Genomic DNA, 27,634 nt, shown 5'->3' with positions numbered 1-27,634 from the left:
CAAAACACAACCACACTATGAAGATGTAGATAAAACACAACCACACTATGAGGATGTGGACAAAACACAACCGTACTATGAGGATGTGGACAAAACACAACCACACTATGAGGATGTGGACAAAACACAACCACACTATGAGGATGTAGACAAAACACAACCACACTATGAGGATGTGGACAAAACACAACCGTACTATGAGGATGTGGACAAAACACAACCGCACTATGAGAATGTAGACAAAACACAACCGCACTATGAGAGTGTAGATAAAACACAACCACACTATGAGGATGTGGACAAAACACAACCACACTATGAGGATGTAGACAAAACACAACCGCACTATGAGGATGTAGACAAAACACAACCACACTATGAGAATGTAGACAAAACACAACCGTACTATGAGGATGTGGACAAAACACAACCGCACTATGAGGATGTGGACAAAACACAACCGTACTATGAGGATGTAGACAAAACACAACCACGCTATGAGGATGTGGACAAAACACAACCACACTATGAGGATGTAGACAAAACACAACCAAACTATGAGGATGTGGACAAAACACAACCGTACTATGAGGATGTGGACAAAACACAACCACACTATGAAGATGTAGACAAAACACAACCACACTATGAAGATGTAGACAAAACACAACCAAACTATGAAGATGTAGATAAAACACAACCACACTATGAGGATGTGGACAAAACACAACCGTAATATGAGGATGTGGACAAAACACAACCACACTATGAGGATGTGGACAAAACACAACCGTACTATGAGGATGTGGACAAAACACAACCGCACTATGAGAATGTAGACAAAACACAACCGCACTATGAGAGTGTAGATAAAACACAACCACACTATGAGAATGTAGACAAAACACAACCGTACTATGAGGATGTGGACAAAACACAACCGCACTATGAGGATGTAGACAAAACACAACCACACTATGAGAATGTAGACAAAACACAACCGTACTATGAGGATGTGGACAAAACACAACCGCACTATGAGGATGTAGACAAAACACTACCGCACTATGAGAATGTAGACAAAACACAACCGCACTATGAGGATGTAGACAAAACACAACCGTACTATGAGGATGTGGACAAAACACATCAGCACTATGAGGATGTAGACAAAACACAACCACACTATGAGGATGTAGACAAAACACAACCGCACTATGAGGATGTAGACAAAACACAACCACACTATGAGGATGTAGACAAAACACAACCAAACTATGAGGATGTAGACAAAACACAACCAAACTATGAGGATGTAGACAAAACACAACCGCACTATGAGGATGTAGACAAAACACAACCGTACTATGAGGATGTGGACAAAACACAACCACGCTATGAAGATGTAGATAAAACACAACTGCACTATGAGGATGTGGACAAAACACAACCGCACTATGAGGATGTGGACAAAACACAACCGTACTATGAGGATGTAGACAAAACACAACCACACTATGAGGATGTGGACAAAACACAACCACACTATGAGGATGTAGATAAAACACAACCAAACTATGAGGATGTGGACAAAACCCAACCGTACTATGAGGATGTGGACAAAACACAACCAAACTATGAAGATGTAGACAAAACATAACCACACTATGAAGATGTAGACAAAACACAACCACACTATGAAGATGTAGATAAAACACAACCACACTATGAGGATGTGGACAAAACACAACCGTACTATGAGGATGTGGACAAAACACAACCACACTATGAGGATGTGGACAAAACACAACCACACTATGAGGATGTAGACAAAACACAACCACACTATGAGGATGTGGACAAAACACAACCGTACTATGAGGATGTGGACAAAACACAACCGCACTATGAGAATGTAGACAAAACACAACCGCACTATGAGAGTGTAGATAAAACACAACCACACTATGAGGATGTGGACAAAACACAACCACACTATGAGGATGTAGACAAAACACAACCGCACTATGAGGATGTAGACAAAACACAACCACACTATGAGAATGTAGACAAAACACAACCGTACTATGAGGATGTGGACAAAACACAACCGCACTATGAGGATGTGGACAAAACACAACCGTACTATGAGGATGTAGACAAAACACAACCACGCTATGAGGATGTGGACAAAACACAACCACACTATGAGGATGTAGACAAAACACAACCAAACTATGAGGATGTGGACAAAACACAACCGTACTATGAGGATGTGGACAAAACACAACCACACTATGAAGATGTAGACAAAACACAACCACACTATGAAGATGTAGACAAAACACAACCAAACTATGAAGATGTAGATAAAACACAACCACACTATGAGGATGTGGACAAAACACAACCGTAATATGAGGATGTGGACAAAACACAACCACACTATGAGGATGTGGACAAAACACAACCGTACTATGAGGATGTGGACAAAACACAACCGCACTATGAGAATGTAGACAAAACACAACCGCACTATGAGAGTGTAGATAAAACACAACCACACTATGAGAATGTAGACAAAACACAACCGTACTATGAGGATGTGGACAAAACACAACCGCACTATGAGGATGTAGACAAAACACAACCACACTATGAGAATGTAGACAAAACACAACCGTACTATGAGGATGTGGACAAAACACAACCGCACTATGAGGATGTAGACAAAACACTACCGCACTATGAGAATGTAGACAAAACACAACCGCACTATGATGATGTAGACAAAACACAACCGTACTATGAGGATGTGGACAAAACACATCAGCACTATGAGGATGTAGACAAAACACAACCACACTATGAGGATGTAGACAAAACACAACCGCACTATGAGGATGTAGACAAAACACAACCACACTATGAGGATGTAGACAAAACACAACCAAACTATGAGGATGTAGACAAAACACAACCAAACTATGAGGATGTAGACAAAACACAACCGCACTATGAGGATGTAGACAAAACACAACCGTACTATGAGGATGTGGACAAAACACATCAGCACTATGAGGATGTAGACAAAACACAACCACACTATGAGGATGTAGACAAAACACAACCGCACTATGAGGATGTAGACAAAACACAGCCACACTATGAGGATGTAGACAAAACACAACCAAACTATGAGGATGTAGACAAAACACAACCACACTATGAGGATGTAGACAAAACACAACCGCACTATGAGGATGTAGACAAAACACAACCACACTATGAGGATGTGGACAAAACACAACTGCACTATGAGGATGTAGATAAAACACAACTGCACTATGAGGATGTAGACAAAACACAACCACACTATGAGAATGTAGACAAAACACAACCACACAATGAGGATGTAGACAAAACACACGGGAAGTGACAGGGGGAGAACTGGAGGTACTGGAGAAAGGGAATATAGGACATGAACTGTAGAGATGCGTAAGTTAGCATAAGTTTGAGAAGGTAGGTCTGTATAGGTCTGTGTGTGTGTGTGTGTGCACGTGCCTGTGTGTGTGTGTGTATGTGTGCGTGCATGCGTGTACATATGTATGTGTGTGTGTACATGTCTGTGTGTAAGAGGCGTGGATGATTAGTGTTACATTGCTAACCCTCTAACGGAGCCAGACAGAGGAAGACAACAGGCGTGGTGAACTGTCTGGTTACAGTCACACTCTAGCATGTGTAACACGTGTTTTGTGTTCTTTACATGTAGCATGCTGTTACATGCTAAATTACTCCAATGTGTAAACTGTATCAAATATGTACCATCTAATAGAAAGCACTGCTGTTATGGATGGATTGGTGCAACTTTCTCTCTTTAGAAAAACACAAGACAGAATCACTCCAGTAGCTAAAACAAGTCTTCAGGTCTTAGGCATCATGCAAGCATATTGCACTGTTGTTCAGAGTGGCATCTTTTCAGGGCTTTTATTGGTTAAAGTTGGTTTACAGAGTCAGCCTGTCAAGCAGTCTGGCTGGCAGGAACAAATTAAGTCTTTAGCTCAGTGGCAGAAACCTAGTCCTGTGGAGTAAAGAGGGTAATTGGCAGGGTGTGTGTGTGTGTGTGTGTGTGTGTGTGTGTGTGTGTGTGTGTGTGTGTGTGTGTGTGTGTGTGTGTGTGTGTGTGTGTGTGTGTGTGTGTGTGTGTGTGTGAAAGCATATGGTTTGCCTTTACTAGTGTGGGTGGTGTTGTACTAAACTTTCCCCTTCCATTAATTAGCCTGATCTTGGCCTTAACGAGGCCCTGCTCTGGCAGTGTGGTGTGTGTGTATGTGTCTGTATGTGTGTGTGTGTGCATGTGTGTGATAATGAGAGAAATATGTGATTACCTTGCACGAAACAGCGGCATTCCCTTATTTTGAAACTACTGCACAGACTATTTGACTTATTCTGACAATGAATGTCATTTCTTTAGCTCTCTCAGAACGTCAACAACAGCCTCCCTGTAAAACAATGTTAATTACAAACCACAACAACATGCTGACATGTCTTTAGCCGCTCAGCCACTTCAAGAACGACACCACAAGACAGAAAAAATAGGAAACACAGAGAGAGAGAGAGAGAGAGAGAGAGAGAGAGAGAGAGAGAGAGAGAGAGAGAGAGAGAGAGAGAGAGAGAGAGAGAGAGAGAGAGAGAGAGAGAGAGAGAGAGAGAGAGAGAGAGAGAGAGGGGGAAAGAGAGCAAGAGAGAGCAAGAAAGAAAGAGAGAGAGTGGAAATGTGGAAATGTGGAAACAAATACGCTTGTATAAAATGAGACTCTCCTTCTTCACTTGCGTGTCATCATACAAATGACGTTTACAGGGGTGGAATCCCAAATAAAATGCGTAATGTAGTAAAAAGACATTTAACTAGTTGTGCTAGACATGTTATACATAAAATAATAAGTAGCATATCGTTTTTTAAATATGTGCATGATTTTTCTCCTCCGAGTAAACAACATCTGATTCAAAGGGAGTGTGGCGGATCTCAAAACTCTTCTGCGGAGTACTCAGGTAGGATACTTCTGTGTTTTATCGGCAGGAGGAGGCTATCGAGGAGGCGAGGACACTCCTCCGTTCACCTACTAACTAATTGACACTCTCCTCGACCACTCGACCACTTATCGGTTTCCGGGTCACGGAGGAGAGACGAAGGAGGAGTCGAGGAGAGGGCGATCTTTTGCCCAAATGAAATTCTTCAGCAGCTGGTTCCAATCAAATCAAATCAAATTGTATTTGTCACATGCGCCGAATACAACAGGTGTAGACCTTACAGTGAAATGCTTACTTACAAGCCCTTAACCAACAATACAGTTTCCAGAAAAATAAGTGAAAAATAATTAATGAGCAGCAGTAAAATAACAGTAGCGAGGGTATATACAGGTGGTACCGGTACAGAGTGAATGTGCGGGGGAACCGGTTAGTCGAGGTAATTGAGGGAATATGTACATGTAGGTAGAGTTAAAGAGTTAAAGATAATAAACAGAGAGTAGCAGCAGCGTAAAAGATGGCGTGGGGGGGGGGGGGGGGGGGGGACAATGCAAATAGTCCGGGTAGCCATTTGATTAGCTGTTCAGGAGTCTTATGGCTGGGGGCGTAGAAGCTGTTAAGAAGCCTCTTGGACCTAGACTTGGCACTCCGGTACCGCTTGCCGTGCGGTAGCAGAGCGAACAGTCTATGACTAGGGTGGTTGGAGTCTTTGACAATTTTAGGGGCCTTCCTCTGACACCGCCTGGTATAGAGGTCCTGGATGGCAGGAAGCTTGGCCCAAGTGATGTACTGGGCCGTACGCACTACCCTCTGTAGTGCCTTGCGGTCGGAGGCTGAGCAGTTGCAATACCAGACAGTGATGCAACCAGTCAGGATGCTCTCGATGGTGCAGCTGTATAACTTTTTGAGGATCTGAAGACCCATGCCAAATCTTTTCAGTCTCCTGAGGGGGAATAGGCTTTGTTGTGCCCTCTTCATGACTGTCTTGGTGTGTTTGGAACATGATAGTTTGTTGGTGATTTGGACACCAAAGAACTTGAAGCTCTCAACCTGCTCCACTACAGCCCCGTCGATGAGAATGGGGGCGTGCTCGGTCCTCTTTTTCCTGAAGTCCACAATCATCTCCTTGTCTTGATCACGTTGAGGGAGAGGTTGTTATCCTGAAACCACACGGCCAGGTCTCTGACCTCCTTCCTATAGGCTGTCTCATCGTTGTTGGTGATCAGGCCCACCACTGTTGTGTTGTCTGCAAACTTAATGATGGTGTTGGAGTCGTGCCTGGCCATGCAGTCATGGTTGAACAGGGAGTACAGGTTCTCACTATAGCTTGAATTTGATAAAAGCCATCGAAACATTCCACCCTGAAAATAGCTTGACTGGAAACTATTTTTATTCTGCTTCACAACCTTTAAGACGTTTAAAGAATGAGAACTATTATTATTATTATTATTATTATTGTTGTTGTTGTTATTATTATTAGTATTATATAGGGAATATGTGTATGAAGCTAAGTGATATGGGTTTGCAGATATAGGATAGAAAAAGGGGTAAAATACCTACTGTTGCCACGTTACAGCGTCCACAACAGAACCAGCGTTCTTCATGAACCTGGGAACGAAAACACAAAAGATGAATCAGCTGATTCAGTTTACAACACCACTGAAATACTAGCACCGCATTTTGGAATGACAGACAGAAATAAAAAGCATTTTTATAAAACAATGACTTTTGATTAGTCTCATATTGCTGTGCCTCTTGACCAGGCTGTCAATATACGTGTGTGTGTGTGTGTGTGTGTGTGTGTGTGTGTGTGTGTGTGTGTCTGTGTGTGTGTGTGTGTGTGTGTGTGTGTGTGTGTGTGTGTGTGTCTGTGTGTGTGTGTGTATGTGTGTGTGTGTGTGTGTGTGTGTGTGTGTGTGTGTGTGTGTGTGTGTGTGTGTGTGTGTGTGTGTGTGTGTGTGTGTGTGTGTGTGTGTGTGTGTGTGTGTGTGTGTGTATTTCTAACTGTTTGAGCGAAGGAGACACAACATAAACAAGACATGTGGACCGGTTAGTCTCAACCTGAAACTCTCCATATTTGGGTATGAGAGTCTTTCTGGCATGTCCAGATCCTTCTATCTAAACAGCTTGTCAGAAAGGCACAACTCTCACCAGTTAAATATATTTGTTCTTGGTTACATCTTTTATCTGACACTGATGTTATCTCCGTTCACTTAGCCTCTGTTTCTAAACAAACATGTGTGGCAGACATACAGTGGGGGAAAAAAAGTATTTAGTCAGCCACCAATTGTGCAAGTTCTCCCACTTAAAAAGATGAGAGAGGCCTGTAATTTTCATCATAGGTACACGTCAACTATGACAGACAAATTGAGATTTTTTTTTCCAGAAAATCACATTGTAGGATTTTTAATGAATTTATTTGCAAATTTTGGTGGAAGATTAGTATTTGGTCACCTACAAACAAGCAAGATTTCTGGCTCTCACAGACCTGTAACTTCTTCTTTAAGAGGCTCCTCTGTCCTCCACTCGTTACCTGTATTAATGGCACCTGTTTGAACTTGTTATCAGTATAAAAGACACCTGTCCACAACCTTAAACAGTCACACTCCAAACTCCACTATGGCCAAGACCAAAGAGCTGTCAAAGGACACCAGAAACAAAATTGTAGACCTGCACCAGGCTGGGAAGACTGAATCTGCAATAGCTTGGTTTGCAGCTTGGTTTGAAGAAATCAACTGTGGGAGCAATTATTAGGAAATGGAAGACATACAAGACCACTGATAATCTCCCTCGATCTGGGGCTCCACGCAAGATCTCACCCCGTGGGGTCAAAATGATCACAAGAACGGTGAGCAAAAATCCCAGAACCACACGGGGGGACCTAGTGAATGACCTGCAGAGAGCTGGGACCAAAGTAACAAAGCCTACCATCAGTAACACACTACGCCGCCAGGGACTCAAATCCTGCAGTGCAGACGTGTCCCCCTGCTTAAGCCAGTACATGTCCAGGCCCGTCTGAAGTTTGCTAGAGTGCATTTGGATGATCCAGAAGAGGATTGGGAGAATGTCATATGGTCAGATGAAACCAAAATATAACTTTTTGGTAAAAACTCAACTCGTCGTGTTTGGAGGACAAAGAATGCTGAGTTGCATCCAAAGAACACCATACCTACTGTGAAGCATGGAGGTGGAAACATCATGCTTTGGGGCTGTTTTTCTGCAAAGGGACCAGGACGACTGATCCGTGTAAAGGAAAGAATGAATGGGGCCATGTATCGTGAGATTTTGAGTGAAAACCTCCTTCCATCAGCAAGGGCATTGAAGATGAAACGTGGCTGGGTCTTTCAGCATGACAATGATCCCAAACACACCGCCCGGGCAACGAAGGAGTGGCTTCGTAAGAAGCATTTCAAGGTCCTGGAGTGGCCTAGCCAGTCTGCAGATCTCAACCCCATAGAAAATCTTTGGAGGGAGTTGAAAGTCCGTGTTGCCCAGCGACAGCCCCAAAACATCACTGCTCTAGAGGAGAACTGCATGGAGGAATGGGCCAAAATACCAGCAACAGTGTGTGAAAACCTTGTGAAGACTTACAGAAAACGTTTGACCTGTGTCATTGCCAACAAAGGGTATATAACAAAGTATTGAGAAACTTTTGTTATTGACCAAATACTTATTTTCCACCATAATTTGCAAATAAATTCATTAAAAATCCTACAATGTGATTTTCTGGATTTTTTTCTCATTTTGTCTGTCATAGTTGACATGTACCTATGATGAAAATTACAGGCCTCTCTCATCTTTTTAAGTGGGAGAACTTGCACAATTGGTGGCTGACTAAATACTTTTTTCCCCACTGTACACACACACACCTGACCATGAGACAGAGACAGACCAGAGGAAAGACCAGGGGAAAGGAGAAGGGAGAAGGGAGAGGAGGAGGAGGAGGAGGGAGACGATGAGGAGGAGGAGGGAGAGGAGCGACTTACTAACTGTAAGTCGTGCATACATGAGTGCATACATTTTTCATTCCTTTTTTTTTTTTAGTCAAAATAAATTCAGGAGTTCAGCAAAAAATGTGCTTAATTTAGGAAATCTGTTCCCAAGTATTCCCACACACAAAAAAAGGAGACGTGATCATGTCTCAATGTAATCAAGGTATGAAATTATTGTTATTTTCAAATATAGTCTATTTTGGGGTTTAGCTGATGAGTTTGATTTTCAGAATCTCTTGGAAGACCATTTCACACAGGATATGATGTCCTACAGTATCTCCCTACTAATTCACAAATGTGTGAAATGATCTTCCAAGACTTTCTCTAAATCAAACTCATCAGCTCAGCTGTTACATGCTATAGTGAGAGTATTGCTAACATTACTGTTATACTGTATGTTGATGTATATCTACAGAAAATATTTGCCAAAACATTTACATCAAACATATGTATTTTAGCTGCCCTGATTGCATAATCATCCTACAGCTATGCTCTGGTCTAGAATGCTGCTCTGCCAAATCCAATCTTTGCGGAGTGGATAAAATCCACCATGTAATTTTTTTTTTAATATGCCATTTAGCAGACGCTTTTATCCAAAGCGACTTACAGTCATGCGTGCATACATTTTTTTGTGTATGGTTGGTCCCGGGGATCGAACCCACTACCTTGGCGTTACAAGCGCCGTGCTCTACCAACTGAGCTACAGAGGACCACGTAACATATAACAAATCCACTATTTAACCTAACAAGTCCCCTATTTATAGCAAGTTCCATTAGTGAATCTAAGATAGAGGGGTAGAAATGTGTATGAGGTCTAGACAAAGATCCTCTGGTCTGTGAGAGAGAGGAGAGAAGAGAGAGGAGAGGACAGGTGGGACATCATTCAGCCACCTTATTAATCCGCTGACACTCTATTCAGCTGACAGCCTATTTAACTAGACCAGGGCCTGGGACCATCAGACTGGAGACCTCTACATAAACACTGGGCCTGTGTGTGTGTGTGTGCGTGTGTTCGTGTGTTCGTGTGTGTGTGTGTGTTGTTCAAACTGTAAAAGATAGTTATATACTATAGTTCAGGACTATATTGACAATCCACAATACACCTATAATCAAAACGGCGTCACTGAGGCGACTCACCCGTCGAGCAGCAGAATGGCGTTCTTGCGTGGTCGTCCAGCGTTAGGGCCATAGAGGTGTGCTCGGCTGTAGTAGCGTACAGACTGCAGTAGTGTTCTCAGCAGGGTGTAGTCATTGGCTAGCTGGGTACTGTTAACTGTCTGACCCACCATGCTTCGGTAGCCATTAGGCTCTGGAGAGAGATGGAGAGAGGGATGAAATTAAAGTGATAGAAACATTATGATCCACCATCTTACAGTCTCCATTAAACTGATTAGCAAATATTTTAATTTTTAAAACAAAGAGACATAACAGACCTTCATTCAGGTTCATTCGTCAATAGATTCTGCTAGCTTCTTTACCCAGTTGAATCCTGTTTCTGGAGAGCTTGACTTTCGTGAGATAGTTTTCCACACTGGAGGTGTATCTTTGCTCCATAAGTGAGCAGTTTAAACACTTAAACGCCATCCCCCTCTAGCTCAGCCTGCTACTAAACACAACTGTGGGCAGTACTGACATGTTTATATGCAGGTTAGCGTTTTTAGTCATGAATCTTGTTTTCGAGGCAGCTCTATAGAGTGGTCACTAGCTGGCACAGCCACAAAGTAAAGAAATCTGATTTTAAACCAACCCTAACCTTAACCCTAACCTTAAACACACGGCTATCCCTAATGCCTAACCCTAACCTTAAATTAAGACCAAAAAGCACATTTTTGTTTTCATGAGTTTTACAACATAGCCAATTTTGACGTTGCAGCTGGCCTATCTAAGGGGAAATCGTTGACAATTAACGTCATCCTTGAATGGAACACAAACTACACAGTATTACAGCGAGACACAGCATGTGTCATTCTAATGCTGTCCAACACAAGAGTGTTGGAGAGAAAAGAAAATCACAACAGCTAAACCCAATCCCACATTGACCCCTACAGTTTCTACCTTCTGGCGAGAGCGTTTGTATCTGTCATTTTGGCAGGGGTCGAGGATGCACAGCATAGCAAGTCATCAGCTGTTTACTTCTCTTTTTTAAAACCACTCATCATCCCTAAATATTCACCCCTCCCTCTCTCCCTCTCTCTCTCTCTATGCTCTCTCCCTCTCTCTACGCTCTCTCTCTCTCTCCCTCTCTCTCTCTCTCTCCCTCTCTCTCTCTCTCTCTCTCTCTCTCTCTCTCTCTCTCTCTCTCTCTCTCGCTCTCTCTCTGTCTCGTTCTTTCTCTCTCTCTCTACTCTCTCTTCACTCTCTGAAAGGCTTCCTTTCAATCATGACTCAGAGTCAAAACTTACAAATGATGCAGTCATTGAAATCTGCATGCAATTGCAAGGCTTTGGCCAGCACAAGTATTTTTTTGTTTTTGTTATCATGAGCACTGCCAATGATATCAAATTCCTTACCAGAGCAGCTAAAAGTAATCAATGTACTGGGAAGTCTATTATACTGTCATGTATGTGCTGTTTATATCATGGAATTGCTATTGCTATTTTCATATTGCATGGGGTATAGACGCTAGGGGTTATACATAAGGTATTCTTAACACCTTTATGAAATCAGTCATAACACCTTTATGAAACCAGTCATAACAGCTTTATGAAACCAGTCATAACACCTTCATAAAACCAGTCATAACATCTTTATGAAACCAGTCATAACACCTTTATGAAATCAGTCATAACACATTTATGAGACCAGTCATAACACCTTTATGAAACCAGTCATAACACCTTTATGAAACCATGCATAACACCTTTATGAAAAAAGTCATAACACCTTTATGAAAAAAGTCATAACACCTTTATGAAACCAGTCATAACCCTTTAATGAAACCAGTCATAACACCTTTCTGAAACCAGTCATAACATCTTTATCCCTGTTGCAGTATCATTCATAACAAGCTTCATAATATAGAAACGTATTCTAGTTCTGTTCTTCATAACACATGTATTCAACATCATTCATAAGGCTTTTTCCAAATAAAAGTGCCCTCAAAAAATCTTTATTTAGCTATTGTACAACGGAAATGTGTATTTTTGCTGCCACAGCACTATTCACATAACAGTCTGGCAGCAGCACAGTGTCAGCGGTTGGTGACTTTGTGCATTGAGTGTTTCGTATCCTCTCTCGTGAACTTTCAATGTTACAGGATGCTGCTGGGAATGATCAGTATTATCTTTTTGAATTATGATTTTTTTCCCCGTGACAATATCCAAGAGAAGGCGGATCTGAAGTAAACAGAATACCTGACCTAGAGGGAGTTCTGGCCAGGAGAACCATTAAATGTCATGTTATGCCTACAGTGGGGCTGCCCAACCTTGTTCCTGGAGAGCTACCTTCCTGTAGGTTTAGCTCTCCAAAAACAGGGTTGGCCTACCGCTTGTTTACAGGCCAAAAACATGAGTTCTTAGGGTTACACTTGGGTTGGGCTCTGTGGCTGTAAATATACATTTCTGTGTACAATGGATAAATAAATATCTATTTTTTTTGTGTGAAAACTCCTTATGAATGATGTTGAATAAATGTGTTATGTCGGTTGTTTTGAATGATACCGCGACTCTCATAAAAGTGTTAGAAATTGTTTCATAAAGGTGTTTCAATGCGTATACCCCCTTTAAGTACAGTGTTGCCCAATGCTTTATAATTCTACTGTATTAAATAGCATAAATTGTATAATATATTAAATATAGTATATAGTGTGGTGTAGTAGATACTGACCGTTGCCCAGTTCCCAGGAAATGTTGTATTTCTTCCCGGCGCTGTATTTGAGTAGGCTGAGGGCTGAGGAGGAGTTCCAGGAGGAGTCAGGGTTTCTCTGCAGGGCGTTGAGCCCCAGGACCAGATGCAGACCAGCACACTCGGCAAAGTTGTACAGTTTGTCTAAAGACCTGGCTGGGAGCAAACCAGACGCAGTTGTAACTTTGTTTCTTTTCAAAATATTCAAGGTAACTTTCAATCATACTGTGGCCGGGCTAACTGTATTACAAATAATTATTTATGAACATTGAAAACACATTTGGGACATTTATATTCCAGTATGCTAAGTACATCTGAAGCCTGTCTAAAACAACTGTGCCCTGTCTAAAATCTGCACTTAACCCCTACCACTATAGGATAGTAACCAATGTGGTGGGAACTCCACATTAAATGGCTAGATGGATTTTGGACTATGGAAATATATGTAGGTACAAACCTATCACAGATTTAATTATTTATCAAAACTAAGTGACCCGTCCAGAAAACTCCTGCTCCTAGTTCTAACCTCTAACCCTGTCAATCTGAGCCTGACTCATCATCTCAAATCAATCAAATCAAATTGTATTTGTCACAAGCTTTGTAAACAGCAAGTGTAGACTAAAAGTGAAATGCTTACAAATAATTGAAAAAGAATAACATGAGGAATAAATACACAATGAGTAATGATAACTTGGCTATATGCACGTGGTACCAGTACCAAGTCAATGTGCAGGAGTATGAGGTAATTGAGGTAGATATGTAAATATAGGTAGGGGTAAAGTGACTAGGCAACAGGATAGCAGTAGCAGCAGTGTATGTGATGAGTCAAAAGTGTTAGTGCAAAGGGGGTCAATTCAGATAGTCTGGGTAGCTATTTGGTTAACTATTTAGCAGTCTCATGGCTTGGAGATAGAAGCTGTTCAGGGTCCTGTTGGTTCCAGACTTGGCCTATCGGTACCCCTTGCCATGCGGTATCAGAGAGAACAGTCTATGACTTGGGTGCTACAGTACTACAGTACTATGGTACCGCAATACTACAGTACTTAGTTTCTATGATAATACGGTACTATAGTACTATGGTACTATGGTGCTACAATACTACATTAGTATGGTACTACAATACTACAGTACTATGGTACTACAATAATACAATACTACAGTACTATGGTACTAAACTACTACAACACTACACTACTGCAACACTACAGTACTATGTTACTACATTACTATGTTACTATGATAATACAGTACTATATTACTATTGTACTAGAGTACCACAGTATTATGTTACTATGGTACTACAATACTACAGTACTATGTTACTATGGTACTACAATACAACAATACTATAGGACTATGTTACTGTGGTACTACATTACTACAGTACTATGTTACTATGGTACTAAACTACTACAGTGCAACAGTACAATGGTACTACATTACCACAGTACTATGTTACAATGGTACTACAATACTACAGTACTACAGTACTATGGTACTACAATACTACAGTACTATGGTACTACAATATTACTATGGTACTACAATACTACATCACTACAGTACTACATCACTACAGTACTATGTTACTACAGTACTATGGTACTACAATACTACAGCACTATGATACTATGTTACTACAGTACTATGGTACTACAATACTACAGTAATATGGTAATATGTTACTACAGTACTATGGTACTACAATACTACAGTACTATGGTACTACAGTACTATGTTACTATGTTACTACAATACTTCAGTACTATGTTACTACAATACTACAGTACTATGTTACTACAATACTACTGTCCACCTCACCTGTATTGTGAACATTTGATATTTAACTGGCTGATAATTCCAACCATACATCTGACCAGGCCTATACAACACCCATGGGAGTGCTTGAGGCAATATCTGTCCGTGTGTGTGTGTGTGTGTGTGGTGACGTGTACTGATGGATATACCAGCCTGCTGATGAAGAGCAGGTGAAGGGCATAGCTGAATGGCAGCCTGCTGAGCAGATATGGCTATAATAAAAATCTGGACTGAAACGTCCAGAAAAAAAAAACATATCTCTAAAGATAGTTGTGAACTTGATATGGTTCAAAAGGCTGTGTTTTATATGTGTACAATTACATAGCTCTGTCCACACATGGTGAAGGAATGCCCTTGACATGTGAATTGTCTTGTGTGTGTGTGTGTGTGTGTGTGTGTGTGTGTGTGTGTGTGTGTGTGTGTGTGTGTGTGTGTGTGTGTGTGTGTGTGTGTGTGTGTGTGTGTGTGTGTGTGTGTGTGTGTGTGTGTGTGTGTGTGTGTGTGTGTGCGTGTGTGTGTGTGCTATGCAGTGGTGTTATGGACTAGAGGTCTTCATAGGTCCAAAAAGTTGGACCCGTTCCGAAATGGACCTGCGGCTTTCCCACCCGGACCCGATATGCATAAATATATATTTTTTAAATATAGAGACCCGTTCCGAACGGACCCGAGGACAACTAGACCCGTTCCGTATAAACCTGGTCAGATCCAGACCCGGTCCGAGCCGATCTGAGTGAGGGAAGCAGCAGAAAATTATTTTTAAAAGCTATTTTATTAACCGGAGCGTGAGAGGAGGGAGAGAGGCGGGGCTCTAGCAGGCGGGGGAGGGGCCGTACTGTGAGCCAGTGACATGGGGAGCAGGGAGGGAGAGACAAGAGACACCAAACCGACTCAAACTATAGTAGACTAATTGCTGCCATAGCTAGGTTATTTATCATCAAATATGATTACGTATTACCTGTCTTGATTGCATCAAACCGGGAGAAGCTAGTTAAGCTAGCTAATGTTAGCTAACTAGGCTAATTGAGGCTGCAGTGCATGTGCTTTCTCATCCTACAGTTACAAATAACAACAACTCCATTCAGAATATTAAGTAGCAGCCTACCTGTTGGCTCTTGGTCGTTGTAGCCTATCCTCTCCTTTAACTTTGAATTCAGTCATTTTAATTCCACCTTCCATTGATTAGATATCTCCTAACTTTTGCTACACACTGAGGCTCTATGACTGTAGGCTATTGCCGTTTTGATGACTTATGATTGGCCAATAACAAGCTACATGAGCCATGCTCCACTCTCGTGCAAAGCAAGAGCAGCAGCAGCACAACAAATTAGACAATTTCTCTCAATTCAATTCAATTCAATTCAATTCAATTCAATTCAATTCAATAGACTTTATTGACATGGCAAGTGAAATTACTTACATTGTCAAAGTATACATATAACAAAAATGGTGGGACCAACAGCAATAATAATAGTAGTAGTGGAAATGGGATTACCATTAACAGCAACTACAACAACAATATTAATGAGAATAACAATACATTAAAGCAATAGTAGTCGATCAGTCTCAACATGACTGAGAAGACACATTACATGGTATGAAAGCCAATTATTGACATTATATTACACTTTTCATTTCAATTGCACATTTTGGCTTTTCACCCAATAATTATTTGTTTTTTTCTTCCTCTTTTATAGTTTCAAATTCTTTGTACTGAATGATAATTTTGGGAAAGAAAGATTCTCTTAGGTCTGAGTATTTGTCACAGTGTATTAGGAAATGCAGCTCTGTCTCTACCTCTCCCCGGGGGCAGAGCCTGTCCTCTCTGGGCAGCCAGGTTTGCCTGTGACGACCGGTCTCTATAGCCAGACTGTGCTCACTGAGTCTGTACCTAGTCATTGTTTTCGTCATTGTTTTCCTCAGTTTTCTATCAGTCACAGTGGTCAGATAGTGGTCTGCCACCATGTACTGTCTGCTTAGAGCCAAATAGCATTGAAGTTTACTTAGATTCTTTGTGGTGTCTTTCCAATAGGTGATATATTTTTATTTTTGCTTTGTGATGATTTGGTTGGGCCAGATTTTCTGAGTGCTGTCCTGAGGCTCTATGAGGTTGGTTTTGGTTAGTGAACTGAGCCTCAGAACCAGCTGGCTGAGGGGACTCTTCTCTTGTTTCATCTCTTGACATAGTAGAGCTGTGTGATGGAATGATTTGGGGTCACTTGTTTTTAGATGGTTGTAAAATTTGATGGCTCTTTTTTCTATTTGAATAAGGAAGGGGTATAGGCCCAATTCTGCTCTACATGCGTTATTTTGAGTTTTTCTTTGCACTTGCAATACAGTCTTGCAAAACTCTGCATGCAGTATTTCGATTGGATGTTTGTCCCATTTGGTAAATTCAGTATTAGAGAGCGGACCCCATACTTCACTGCCATATAGAGCAATTGGTTCTATAACTGATTGGAAAATTCTAAGCCAGATTCTAATTGGAATTTTGATTTTAATATTCCTTTTAATGGCATAGAATGCTCTTCTTGCTTTGTCTCTCAGCTCATTCACAGCCATGTGAAAGCTACCTGTGTTGCTGATACTTAGTCCTAGATACGTGTGATTTTTGGTGTGTTCTAATAGAACTGTGTCCAAATAGAATTTATATTTGTCATCCTGATTTCCTGACCTTTTTTGAAATATCATTATATTCGTTTTTTTTTATTAACGGTCAGAGCCCAGGTCTGACAGAATCTGTGCAGATGATCTAGATGCTGCTGTAACCCCTCCTTAGTGGGAGACAGTAGCACCAGGTCATCTGCGTACAGCAGACACTTGATTTCAGTGTTGTGTAGGGTGAGACCAGGTGCTGCCCGATTCTTCTAATGTTTTTGCCAATTCATTAATGTAGATGTTAAATAGTGTTGGACTTATTGGGCAGCCCTGTTTCACTCCACGTCCCTGAGAGAAGAAGTCTGTTTGCTTGTTGCCGATTTTAACCGCAACATTGATTTAATAACATCGTATGTTTTCCCTCCAATACCACTTTCTATTAGTTTGTAAAAAAAAGACCTTTGTGCCAAATTGAATCAAATGCTTTCTTGAAGTCTACAAAACACAAGTAGATTTTGCCTTTGTTTTGGTTTACTTGTTTGTCAATTAGAGTGTGGAGGGTGTAAATGTGGTCTGTTGTACGATAATTTAAAAAAAATCCAATCTGGCTTCTGCTTAGGACGTTGTGTTCATCAAGGTAATTATGTAGTCTGCTGTTTATGATACTGCAGAGAATTTTCCCCAAGTTGCTGTTAATGCAAATTCCTCTGTAATTATTTGGGTCAAATTTGTCTCCATTTTTATAGATTGGTGTGATCAATCCTTGGTTCCAAATATCGGGGAAAATACCTGCAGTTAGGATAATGTTGAAGAGTTTGAGTATAGCCAATTTGAATTTGTAGTCTGTATATTTGATCATTTCATTTAAAATACCATCAGCACCACAGGCCTTTTTGGGTTGGAGAGTGCAAAGTTTTTCCAATAATTCTTGTTCTGTAATTGGGGTATCCACAGGATTCTGATAGTCTTTGACTGCTGATTCAAGGATTTGTAATTTTTCTTGTATATCTTGTTGTTCTGGGCTCTTTGTTATATTGCTGTAGAGCAGGGTTCTTCAATTCCGGTCCTGGAGGGCCGAAACACCTCTGTTTTTCATCCTCTCCTTCTAATCAGGGGCTAATTCAGACCTGGGACACCAGGTGCGTGCAATTAACTACCAGGTAGAAATAAAAAACAGAAGTGTTTCGGCCCTCCAGGACCGGAATTGAAGAACCCTGCTATAGAGGTTTGCAAAGTGATTTCTCCACATATCCCCATTTTGGTTAGCCAATTCCTCATTATGAGGTTTGTTTCATTTATTCAAATTCTCCCAGAAGTGGTTTGATTCTATGGATTCCTCAATCACATCCAGCTGATTTCTAATGTGCTGTTCCTTTTTTTGTTCTTAGGGTGTGTTTGTATTGCTTCAGTGTTTCCCCATATTGAAGGCATATATTTTTGTTGTCTGGGTCTCTGTGTTTTTGATTAGATATATTTCTCAATTACTTTCTTAGATTTTTGCAATCACTATCAAACCATTTTTCATTATCTATTATTTTTGGTTTGCTCTTATGTTTCTTTAGATTAGCCAAGGAGGCTAATTTGTCAAATATAAAGTTTATGTTCCAAACGGCCAAATTTACACCTTCATTGCTGTAGGAGAATGTTAAGGCTAAAAGGTTGTCTAGGAGAGATTGTATTTTTTGGCTACTAATTGCTTTTTGGTAGATTTCTGAACTGTTTGCACATCTATAGGCCTGTTTAGTACCATATCATTTATTGGGCCGTGATGCTTCATGGTTGGGTTCTGCTCTTCTCAGATACACTGTGATTTTACTGTGGTCTGAGAGAGGTGTTAGTGGGCTGCTGACTGTGAAGGCTCTGAGAGACTTTTTTATTTATTTATTTCACCTTTATTTAACCAGGTAAGCCAGTTGAGAACAAGTTCTCATTTACAACTGCGACCTGGCCAAGATAAAGCAAAGCAGTACGATAAAAAATTTTTTTTTTAAAGAGTTGCATATGGAATAAACAAAACATAAAGTCAAAAATACAACAGAAAATATATATACAGTGTGTGCGAATGTAGTAAATTATGGAGGTAAGGCAATAAATAGGCCATAGTGCAAAATAGTTACAATTTCGTATTAACACTGGAATGATAGATGTGCAAAAGATGATGTGCAAATAGAGATATTGGGGTGCAAATTAGCAAAATAAATAACAATATGGGGATGAGGTAGTTGGGTGGGCTAATTTCAGATGGGCTGTGTACAGGTGCAGTGATCGGCAAGCTGCTCTGACAACTGACGCTTAAAGTTAGTGAGGGAGATAAGAGTCTCCAGCTTCAGAGATTTTTGCAGTTCGTTCCAGTCATTGGCAGCAGAGAACTGGAAGGAATGGCGGCCAAAGGAGGTGTTGGCTTTGGGGATGACCAGTGAGATATACCTGCTGGAGCGCAGACTACGGGTGGGTGTTGCTATGGTGACCAGTGAGCTAAAATAAGACGGGGATTTGCCTAGCAGTGATTTATAGATGACCTGGAGCCAGTGGGTTTGGCGACGAATATGTAGTGAGGGCCAGCCAACAAGAGCGTACAGGTCACAATGGTGGGTAGTATATGGGGCTTTGGTGACAAAACGGATGGCACTGTGATAGACCACATCCAATTTGCTGAGTAGAGTGTTGGAGGTTAATTTGTAAATGACATCGCCGAAGTCAAGGATCGGTAGGATAGTCAGTTTTACGAGGGCATGTTTGGCAGCATGAGTGAAGGAGGCTTTGTTGACTCAGACTCTGGGTTGAAGTCGGTGATGAAGTAGTAGTATTTCTCCCCTCTCTCTCTCTCTCTCTCTCTCTCTCTCTCTCTCTCTCTCTCTCTCTCTCTCTCTCTCTCTCTCTCTCGCTCTCTCTCTCTCTCTCTCTCTCTCTCTCTCTCTCTCTCCTCTCTCTCTCTCTCTCTCTCTCTCTCTCTCTCTCTCCCTCTCTCTCTCTCTCACTCTCTCTCACTCTCTCTCTCTACTGCAGCAGTGGCGTTCGGAAATGCATGGGCCCTTCCGGACAAGTCTGTTAAAATTACACATAACCGAGACCCCTGACAATCATATCAGGTCCGATCCAGATCTGTGACATTATTTAGAATTCTGGATCCGGACGCGCTCGGGTCCCGGATCGGGTCTCGGGTATTCGGGTGCAGGATGGGTGGAGGAGGGGTGGTGGAATTGGTGGATTCAAGGGGCTTTATGTTTGAGTTAGTGGTACCATGTGAGAGGTCCTAGCAAGGGTAAAGTTAGCATACTCTCTCAGCTGTATCAGTGGTTAAAGGGGAACTGTTGATACAGTCCCAAAATGTTTTGCAGGTCAGCAGTCAAGTTTTCAAGATATTGGACCGGCCACACCATCATGATGATACAAAATGCTTCATATGATAGAGGCTGTCTCTACGCACCACTCATTTAAGACAGAGGCTGTAACAAAGGCAGGGGGGGACAGAAAGCAGGCTGCTAGAGAGAGAGAGGAGAGGGGCAGGAGAGGGGGAGATGGAAGAGAGGGGAGAGAGGGAGGAGAGGAGAGGGGGGGAGAGTGGGGAGATGGAAGAGAGGGGGAAATGGAAGGGAGGGGAGAGAGGGAGGAGAGGGGGAGATGGAAGAGAGGGAGGAGAGGGGGAGGAGAGGGGAAAATGGAAGAGAGTGGGAGAGAGGGAGGAGAGGGGGAGGAGAGGGGAAATGGAAGAGAGTGGGAGAGAGGGAGGAGAGGGGGAGGAGAGGGGAAATGGAAGAGAGGGGGAGAACAGGAGGAGAGAGGAGAGGGGGAGAGGGGGAGAGAGGGAGGAGAGGGGGAGGAGAGGGGGAGTGAGGGAGGAGAGGGGGGAAGAGAGGGAGGAGAAAAGGAGAGAGGGGAAGAGAGGGAGGAGAAAAGGAGAGAGGGGAAGAGAGAGGGAGACCCTGAAGCTATAGGTCTGTGATGAGGTCCAGACTGGTCCAATAAGCTAATGACATTACAGAGGTATCCTGAACTCAGCTCCCTAGGGTGTGTGTGTGTGTGTGTGTGTGTGTGTGTGTGTGTGTGTGTGTGTGTGTGTGTGTGTGTGTGTGTGTGTGTGTGTGTGTGTGTGTGTGTTCATGCATGTGTGCGAGTGCGTTGTGTGCGGTTGTGCATTGTCGGCACTCATCTGCCTAAATGTTAAGGTCCCACTTTAAGCGAACCACAAGTTATAAAGGCTTTATATAGCCTAAAGTACACAATATCTATATGTATATAGATTTTATGTTGAAGAGTCAGAGTGTGGTCAGAACACATTCTCTCACACGTTATAAAGCACAGCATTTTTAGGGATTCACATAGTGGGTTATGTCACATTTGGCAATACACCCTACATAGGGAGCTGTTATATCACACTTTATACACCATTTATACAGTATCACATTAGTTTATAGATGATTCGTGAAGCATTTATAGTTTGTTTAGGAATACTTTATGTATGCATTATAAAGCCTTTATAAGTTGGGGTTAGTTTAAAGTGTGACCAAGTTTAACAGCTATAACTAATCCTGTTTTATTGAGATAAATGGTACGTTAGAGATTAAGCAGCCATGGTCTCTGGAAACCTGCAGCAATTGTTTCTGGAAACTCCTGATGTTTCTCCCTAAAGGACTCCAGTAGTTCCTGCAAGTGTTTCATCATTTTGCAGACACACACACACACACACACACACACACACACACACACACACACACACACACACACACACACACACACACACACACACATACACACACACACACACACACATACACACACACACACATACACACACACACACACACGGCTCAGAGAGCCACTTATATTCCCCAGATTAACCCTGCTAAAAACCAGGACTTGGCGAGAACTGATTTAAGGAATTCTCTCTCTGTCAATATAATTTGTCAAAGAATGACAGCTCAATGCTTTGTTAAGGCTAGCACATGTATCAGCTTATAAAGATTCAAATTAATAGCCAAAGCCCTGAATTACGTAAATGATACAATATGGTAGGATGAATAATGCAGCCATTTTGTCAATGCAGCTACTTCAGATAACACAAAGGCCTCTAGCTGTCACAGTGATGTGCATGTAGCGATCTTTACTTATCATTTAGTTAGCCATGTGAGTCTATTCTATTCTATTCCACTGTTTTTCTATTCAATACTATTCTATTCTATTCTATTATATTATATTCCACTGTTTTTCTATTATATTCTATTATATTATATTCCATTGTGTTTCTATTCTTTTCTATTCTATTCCATTGTGTTTCTATTTAAGTGATAATGCCCGAGAAGCCAGTGTTTGGAGGATATATTGGCACGGGTGTTGTTAGGCCCGAGACGAAGTTGAGGCATTTTAACGTCATAGATTTAGCCGGCGGTAACTTGTGGAATGGACACCGGCTGGAATGCGATTTTAACCAATCAACATTCAGGATTAGAACCACCCGTTGTATAATTAAGCAATAAGGCACCTCGGGGGTTTGTGGTATATGGCCAATATACCACGACTAAGGGCTGTGTCCATGCACTCTGCGATGCGTCGTGCCTAAGAACAGCCCTTAGCCGTGGTAAATTGGCCATATACCACAACCCCTGTCCATAGATACAGAACAAAAAGACTGAACGACTGGGTCGCGTCTCTGGCAACCGAACCAATAGAATGAACAACCAGCCGTCTTGGGTAGCAACCCTAGATTTATGTCGGGACTATATCTTGTGGAAGGATTAAATAGTATGAATAAATTCATCAAAATAACGTCTTTAATGAAAATATGGCAATCATTATTTTAATATAATATGCCATTTAGCAGACGCTTTTATCCAAAGCGACTTACAGTCATGCGTGCATTTTTTTTTTTTGTGTGTATGGGTGGTCCCGGGGATCGAACACACTACCTTGGCGTTACAAGCGCCGTACTCTACCAGCTGAGCTGCAGAGGACCAAAATATGTTGGTAACCTGTTGTATAAAAGTGATAATGCCCTCGAAGCCGGTGTTTGGAGGATATACCGTGCCAATATATCCTCGAAACTTAAATATTCCACTGTGTTTCTATTCAATTCTATTCTATTATATTATATTCCGTTGTGTTTGTATTCTATACTATTCAACGGTGTTTCTATTCTATTCCATTCCATCGTGTTTCTATTATATTGTATTATATTCCACTGTGTTTCTATTCTATTCTATTCCATTGTGTTTCTATTCAATTGAATCCCATTGTGTTTGTATTCTATTCTACTGTGTTTCTATTCAATTATATTCTATTATATTCCATTGTGTTTCTATTCTGTTCCATTCCACTGTGTTTCTATTAAATTGTACCCCATTGTGTTTGTATTATTTTCTACTGTGTTTCTATTCTATTCAATTCTATTCTATTCTATTCCATTGTGTTTCTATTCTATTCTGTACAGTAAGGTGCCCGCTAAATGACTGAAGTACAGTAAATGTAACCTAAAAATCCCCAGACCCAGTTTGTCGTGTGTAATGGAAACAGCGGGGCCTGGATATTGTCAGGGTATATCTGATAGCAGCACTGTGGAGGTCTGGAGCATCGTCTGGTGCTACGCCTCATTTCTACAGTTCTGCATTACACACACACACACACACACACTTCCGTTTTTAGAAACGACACATCCCACCCAAGCCGACTATGATTACTGCTGATAACCTTTTAAATAAGCCCCCCCCCCCCCCCCACGCACACAGTCTTCCTCTGTTCTTGCAGCCATAGCTACTACAAAAAGTACAGAGATTATCCCAAACAGACATGAGAAATTGAACCTGAAAACTTGTTTTGTCATTAGAATGGACAAAACAATTTCAAAAGTAGCGTGGCCAGAGAGGCCCAAATCAAATCAAATCAAATTGTATTTGTCACATGCGCCGAATACAACGGGTGTAAACCTTACAGTGAAATGATTACTTACAAGACCTTAACCATAAATGCAGTTTTAAGAAAGAATACCAAAAAAAATCACACAAAAAAATACAATATAAAATAATACGAAATAAAAGTAAAAACTAATGAAAGAGCAGCAGTAAAAATAACAATAGGGAGGCTATATACAGGGCGTACCGGTAACAAGTCAATGTGCGGGGGCACCGGTTAGTCGAGGTCATTGAGGTAATATGTACATTTAGGTAAAGTTATTAAAGTGACTATGCATAGATAATAAACAACGAGTAGCAGCAGTGGGGGGGCAATGCAAATAGTCTCGGTATCCATTTCATTCGATGTTCAGGAGTCTTATTGCTTGGGGGTAGAAGCTGTTTAGAAGCCTCTTGGACCTAGACTTGGCGCTCCGGTACCGCTTGCCGTGCGGTAGCAGAGAGAACAGTCTATGACTAGGGTGGCTGGAGTCTTTGACAATTTTTAGGGCCTTCCTCTGACACCGCCTGGTATAGAGGTCCTGGATGGCAGGAAGCTTGGCCCCAGTGACTGAGCCATACGCACTACCCTCTGTAGTGCCTTGCGGTCGGAGGCCGAGCAGTTGCCATACCAGGCAGAAGAGACTTTTACCATCACACACTCCTTCTTTCACCATCACACACTCCTCCCTCTTTCACCATCACACACTCTCTCTTTCACCATCACACACTCCATCTTTCACCATCACACACTCCCTCTTTCACCATCACACACTCCCTCTTTCACCATCACACACTCCCTCTTTCACCATCACACACTCCTCCCTCTTTCACCATCACACACTCCCTCTTTCACCATCACACACTCCCTCTTTCACCATCACACACTCCCTCTTTCACCATCACACACTCTCTCTTTCACCATCACACACTCCCTCTTTCACCATCACACACTCTCTCTTTCACCATCACACACTCCCTCTTTCACCATCACACACTCCCTCTTTCACCATCACACACTCCCTCTTTCACCATCACACATTCCTCCCTCTTTCACCATCACACACTCCCTCTTTCACCATCACACACTCCTCCCTCTTTCAACATCACACACTCTCTCTTTCACCATCACACACTCTCTCTTTCACCATCACACACTCCCTCTTTCACCATCACACACTCCCTCTTTCACCATCACACACTCCCTCTTTCACCATCACACACTCCCTCTTTCACCATCACACACTCCTCCCTCTTTCACCATCACACACTCCTCCCTCTTTCACCATCACACACTCCCTCTTTCACCATCACACACTCCCTCTTTTACCATCACACACTCCTTCTTTCACCATCACACACTCCTCCCTCTTTCACCATCACACACTCTCTCTTTCACCATCACACACTCCCTCTTTCACCATCACACACTCCCTCTTTCACCATCACACACTCCCTCTTTCACCATCACACACTCCTCCCTCTTTCACCATCACACACTCCCTCTTTCACCATCACACACTCCTCCCTCTTTCACCATCACACACTCCTCCCTCTTTCACCGTCACACACTCCCTCTTTCACCATCACACACTCCTCCCTCTTTCACCATCACACACTCTCTCTTTCACCATCACACACTCTCTCTTTCACCATCACACACTCCCTCTTTCACCATCACACACTCCCTCTTTCACCATCACACACACCCTATTTCACCATCACACACTCCTCCCTCTTTCACCATCACACACTCTCTCTTTCACCATCACACACTCTCTCTTTCACCATCACACACTCCCTCTTTCACCATCACACACTCCCTCTTTCACCATCACACACTCCCTCTTTCACCATCACACACTCTCTCTTTCACCATCACACACTCCCTCTTTTTCACCATCACACACTCCCTCTTTCACCATCACACACTCCCTCTTTCACCATCACACACTCCCTCTTTCACCATCACACACTCTCTCTTTCACCATCACACACTCCCTCTTTCACCATCACACACTCCCTCTTTCACCATCACACACTCCCTCTTTCACCATCACACATTCCTCCCTCTTTCACCATCACACACTCCCTCTTTCACCATCACACACTCTCTCTTTCACCATCACACACTCCCTCTTTCACCATCACACACTCCCTCTTTCACCATCACACACTCCCTCTTTCACCATCACACACTCTCTCTTTCACCATCACACACTCCCTCTTTCACCATCACACACTCTCTCTTTCACCATCACACACTCCCTCTTTCACCATCACACACTCCCTCTTTCACCATCACACACTCCCTCTTTCACCATCACACATTCCTCCCTCTTTCAACATCACACACTCCCTCTTTCACCATCACACACTCCTCCCTCTTTCAACATCACACACTCTCTCTTTCACCATCACACACTCTCTCTTTCACCATCACACACTCCCTCTTTCACCATCACACACTCCCTCTTTCACCATCACACACTCCCTCTTTCACCATCACACACTCCCTCTTTCACCATCACACACTCCCTCTTTCACCATCACACACTCCTCCCTCTTTCACCATCACACACTCCTCCCTCTTTCACCATCACACACTCCCTCTTTCACCATCACACACTCCCTCTTTTACCATCACACACTCCTTCTTTCACCATCACACACTCCTCCCTCTTTCACCATCACACACTCTCTCTTTCACCATCACACACTCCATCTTTCACCATCACACACTCCCTCTTTCACCATCACACACTCCCTCTTTCACCATCACACACTCCTCCCTCTTTCACCATCACACACTCCCTCTTTCACCATCACACACTCCTCCCTCTTTCACCATCACACACTCCTCCCTCTTTCACCGTCACACACTCCCTCTTTCACCATCACACACTCCTCCCTCTTTCACCATCACACACTCTCTCTTTCACCATCACACACTCTCTCTTTCACCATCACACACCCCCTCTTTCACCATCACACACTCCCTCTTTCACCATCACACACACCCTCTTTCACCATCACACACTCCTCCCTCTTTCACCATCACACACTCTCTCTTTCACCATCACACACTCCCTCTTTCACCATCACACACGTCCTGTGCCGTTTCTGTCTTACTCTCTGTCTCCCTCTCTCTTTTGAATCCTTCCATCATTCTGTCTCGCGCTCTCTCTCTCTCTCTCTCTCTCTCTCTCTCTCTCTCTCTCTCTCCCCATCTCTCTCTGTCTCTGTCTCTCTCCCCCAGTAAAGTCATCAGTCTGAGTTTTGTCTGTTCTCTGTGTGCCTCTGTTTCTCATTTCATCCAGAAACACAGTGATTTCCCACCACAACATGTCAAGCTGGATATTTTGACCCCCCAAATCAAACACACACACACACACACACAGCCTTGAGCGGAGGGGTTCTGGTTCATTTTAAACCCAGATCAAACCTCAGACCTTATAGACCGCTGCAGACAGGAGA

The 27,634-nt window shown here is 42.3% G+C and overlaps 1 protein-coding gene across 1 annotated transcript in view; it reads right to left on the bottom strand.

Annotated features, from left to right (window-relative positions):
* The window catches only part of LOC311100980 (inactive heparanase-2-like), a gene marked incomplete at both ends in the record, with an annotated part of 123,360 nt that overhangs the window by 51,626 nt on the left and 44,100 nt on the right, over window positions 1–27,634 (bottom strand). The window contains 3 exons of the mRNA XM_084141985.1: window positions 6,589–6,636; window positions 10,158–10,329; window positions 12,846–13,019. Coding sequence (XP_083998111.1) covers window positions 6,589–6,636; window positions 10,158–10,329; window positions 12,846–13,019 — 394 coding nt within the window. The remainder of the gene's footprint in view (window positions 1–6,588; window positions 6,637–10,157; window positions 10,330–12,845; window positions 13,020–27,634) is intronic.

Source organism: Coregonus lavaretus (genome assembly GCF_964263955.1).
Source record: "Coregonus lavaretus genome assembly, chromosome: 25".
NCBI classification, from domain to species: domain Eukaryota; kingdom Metazoa; phylum Chordata; class Actinopteri; order Salmoniformes; family Salmonidae; genus Coregonus; species Coregonus lavaretus.
This window is presented reverse-complemented; position numbering and strand designations above follow the sequence as displayed.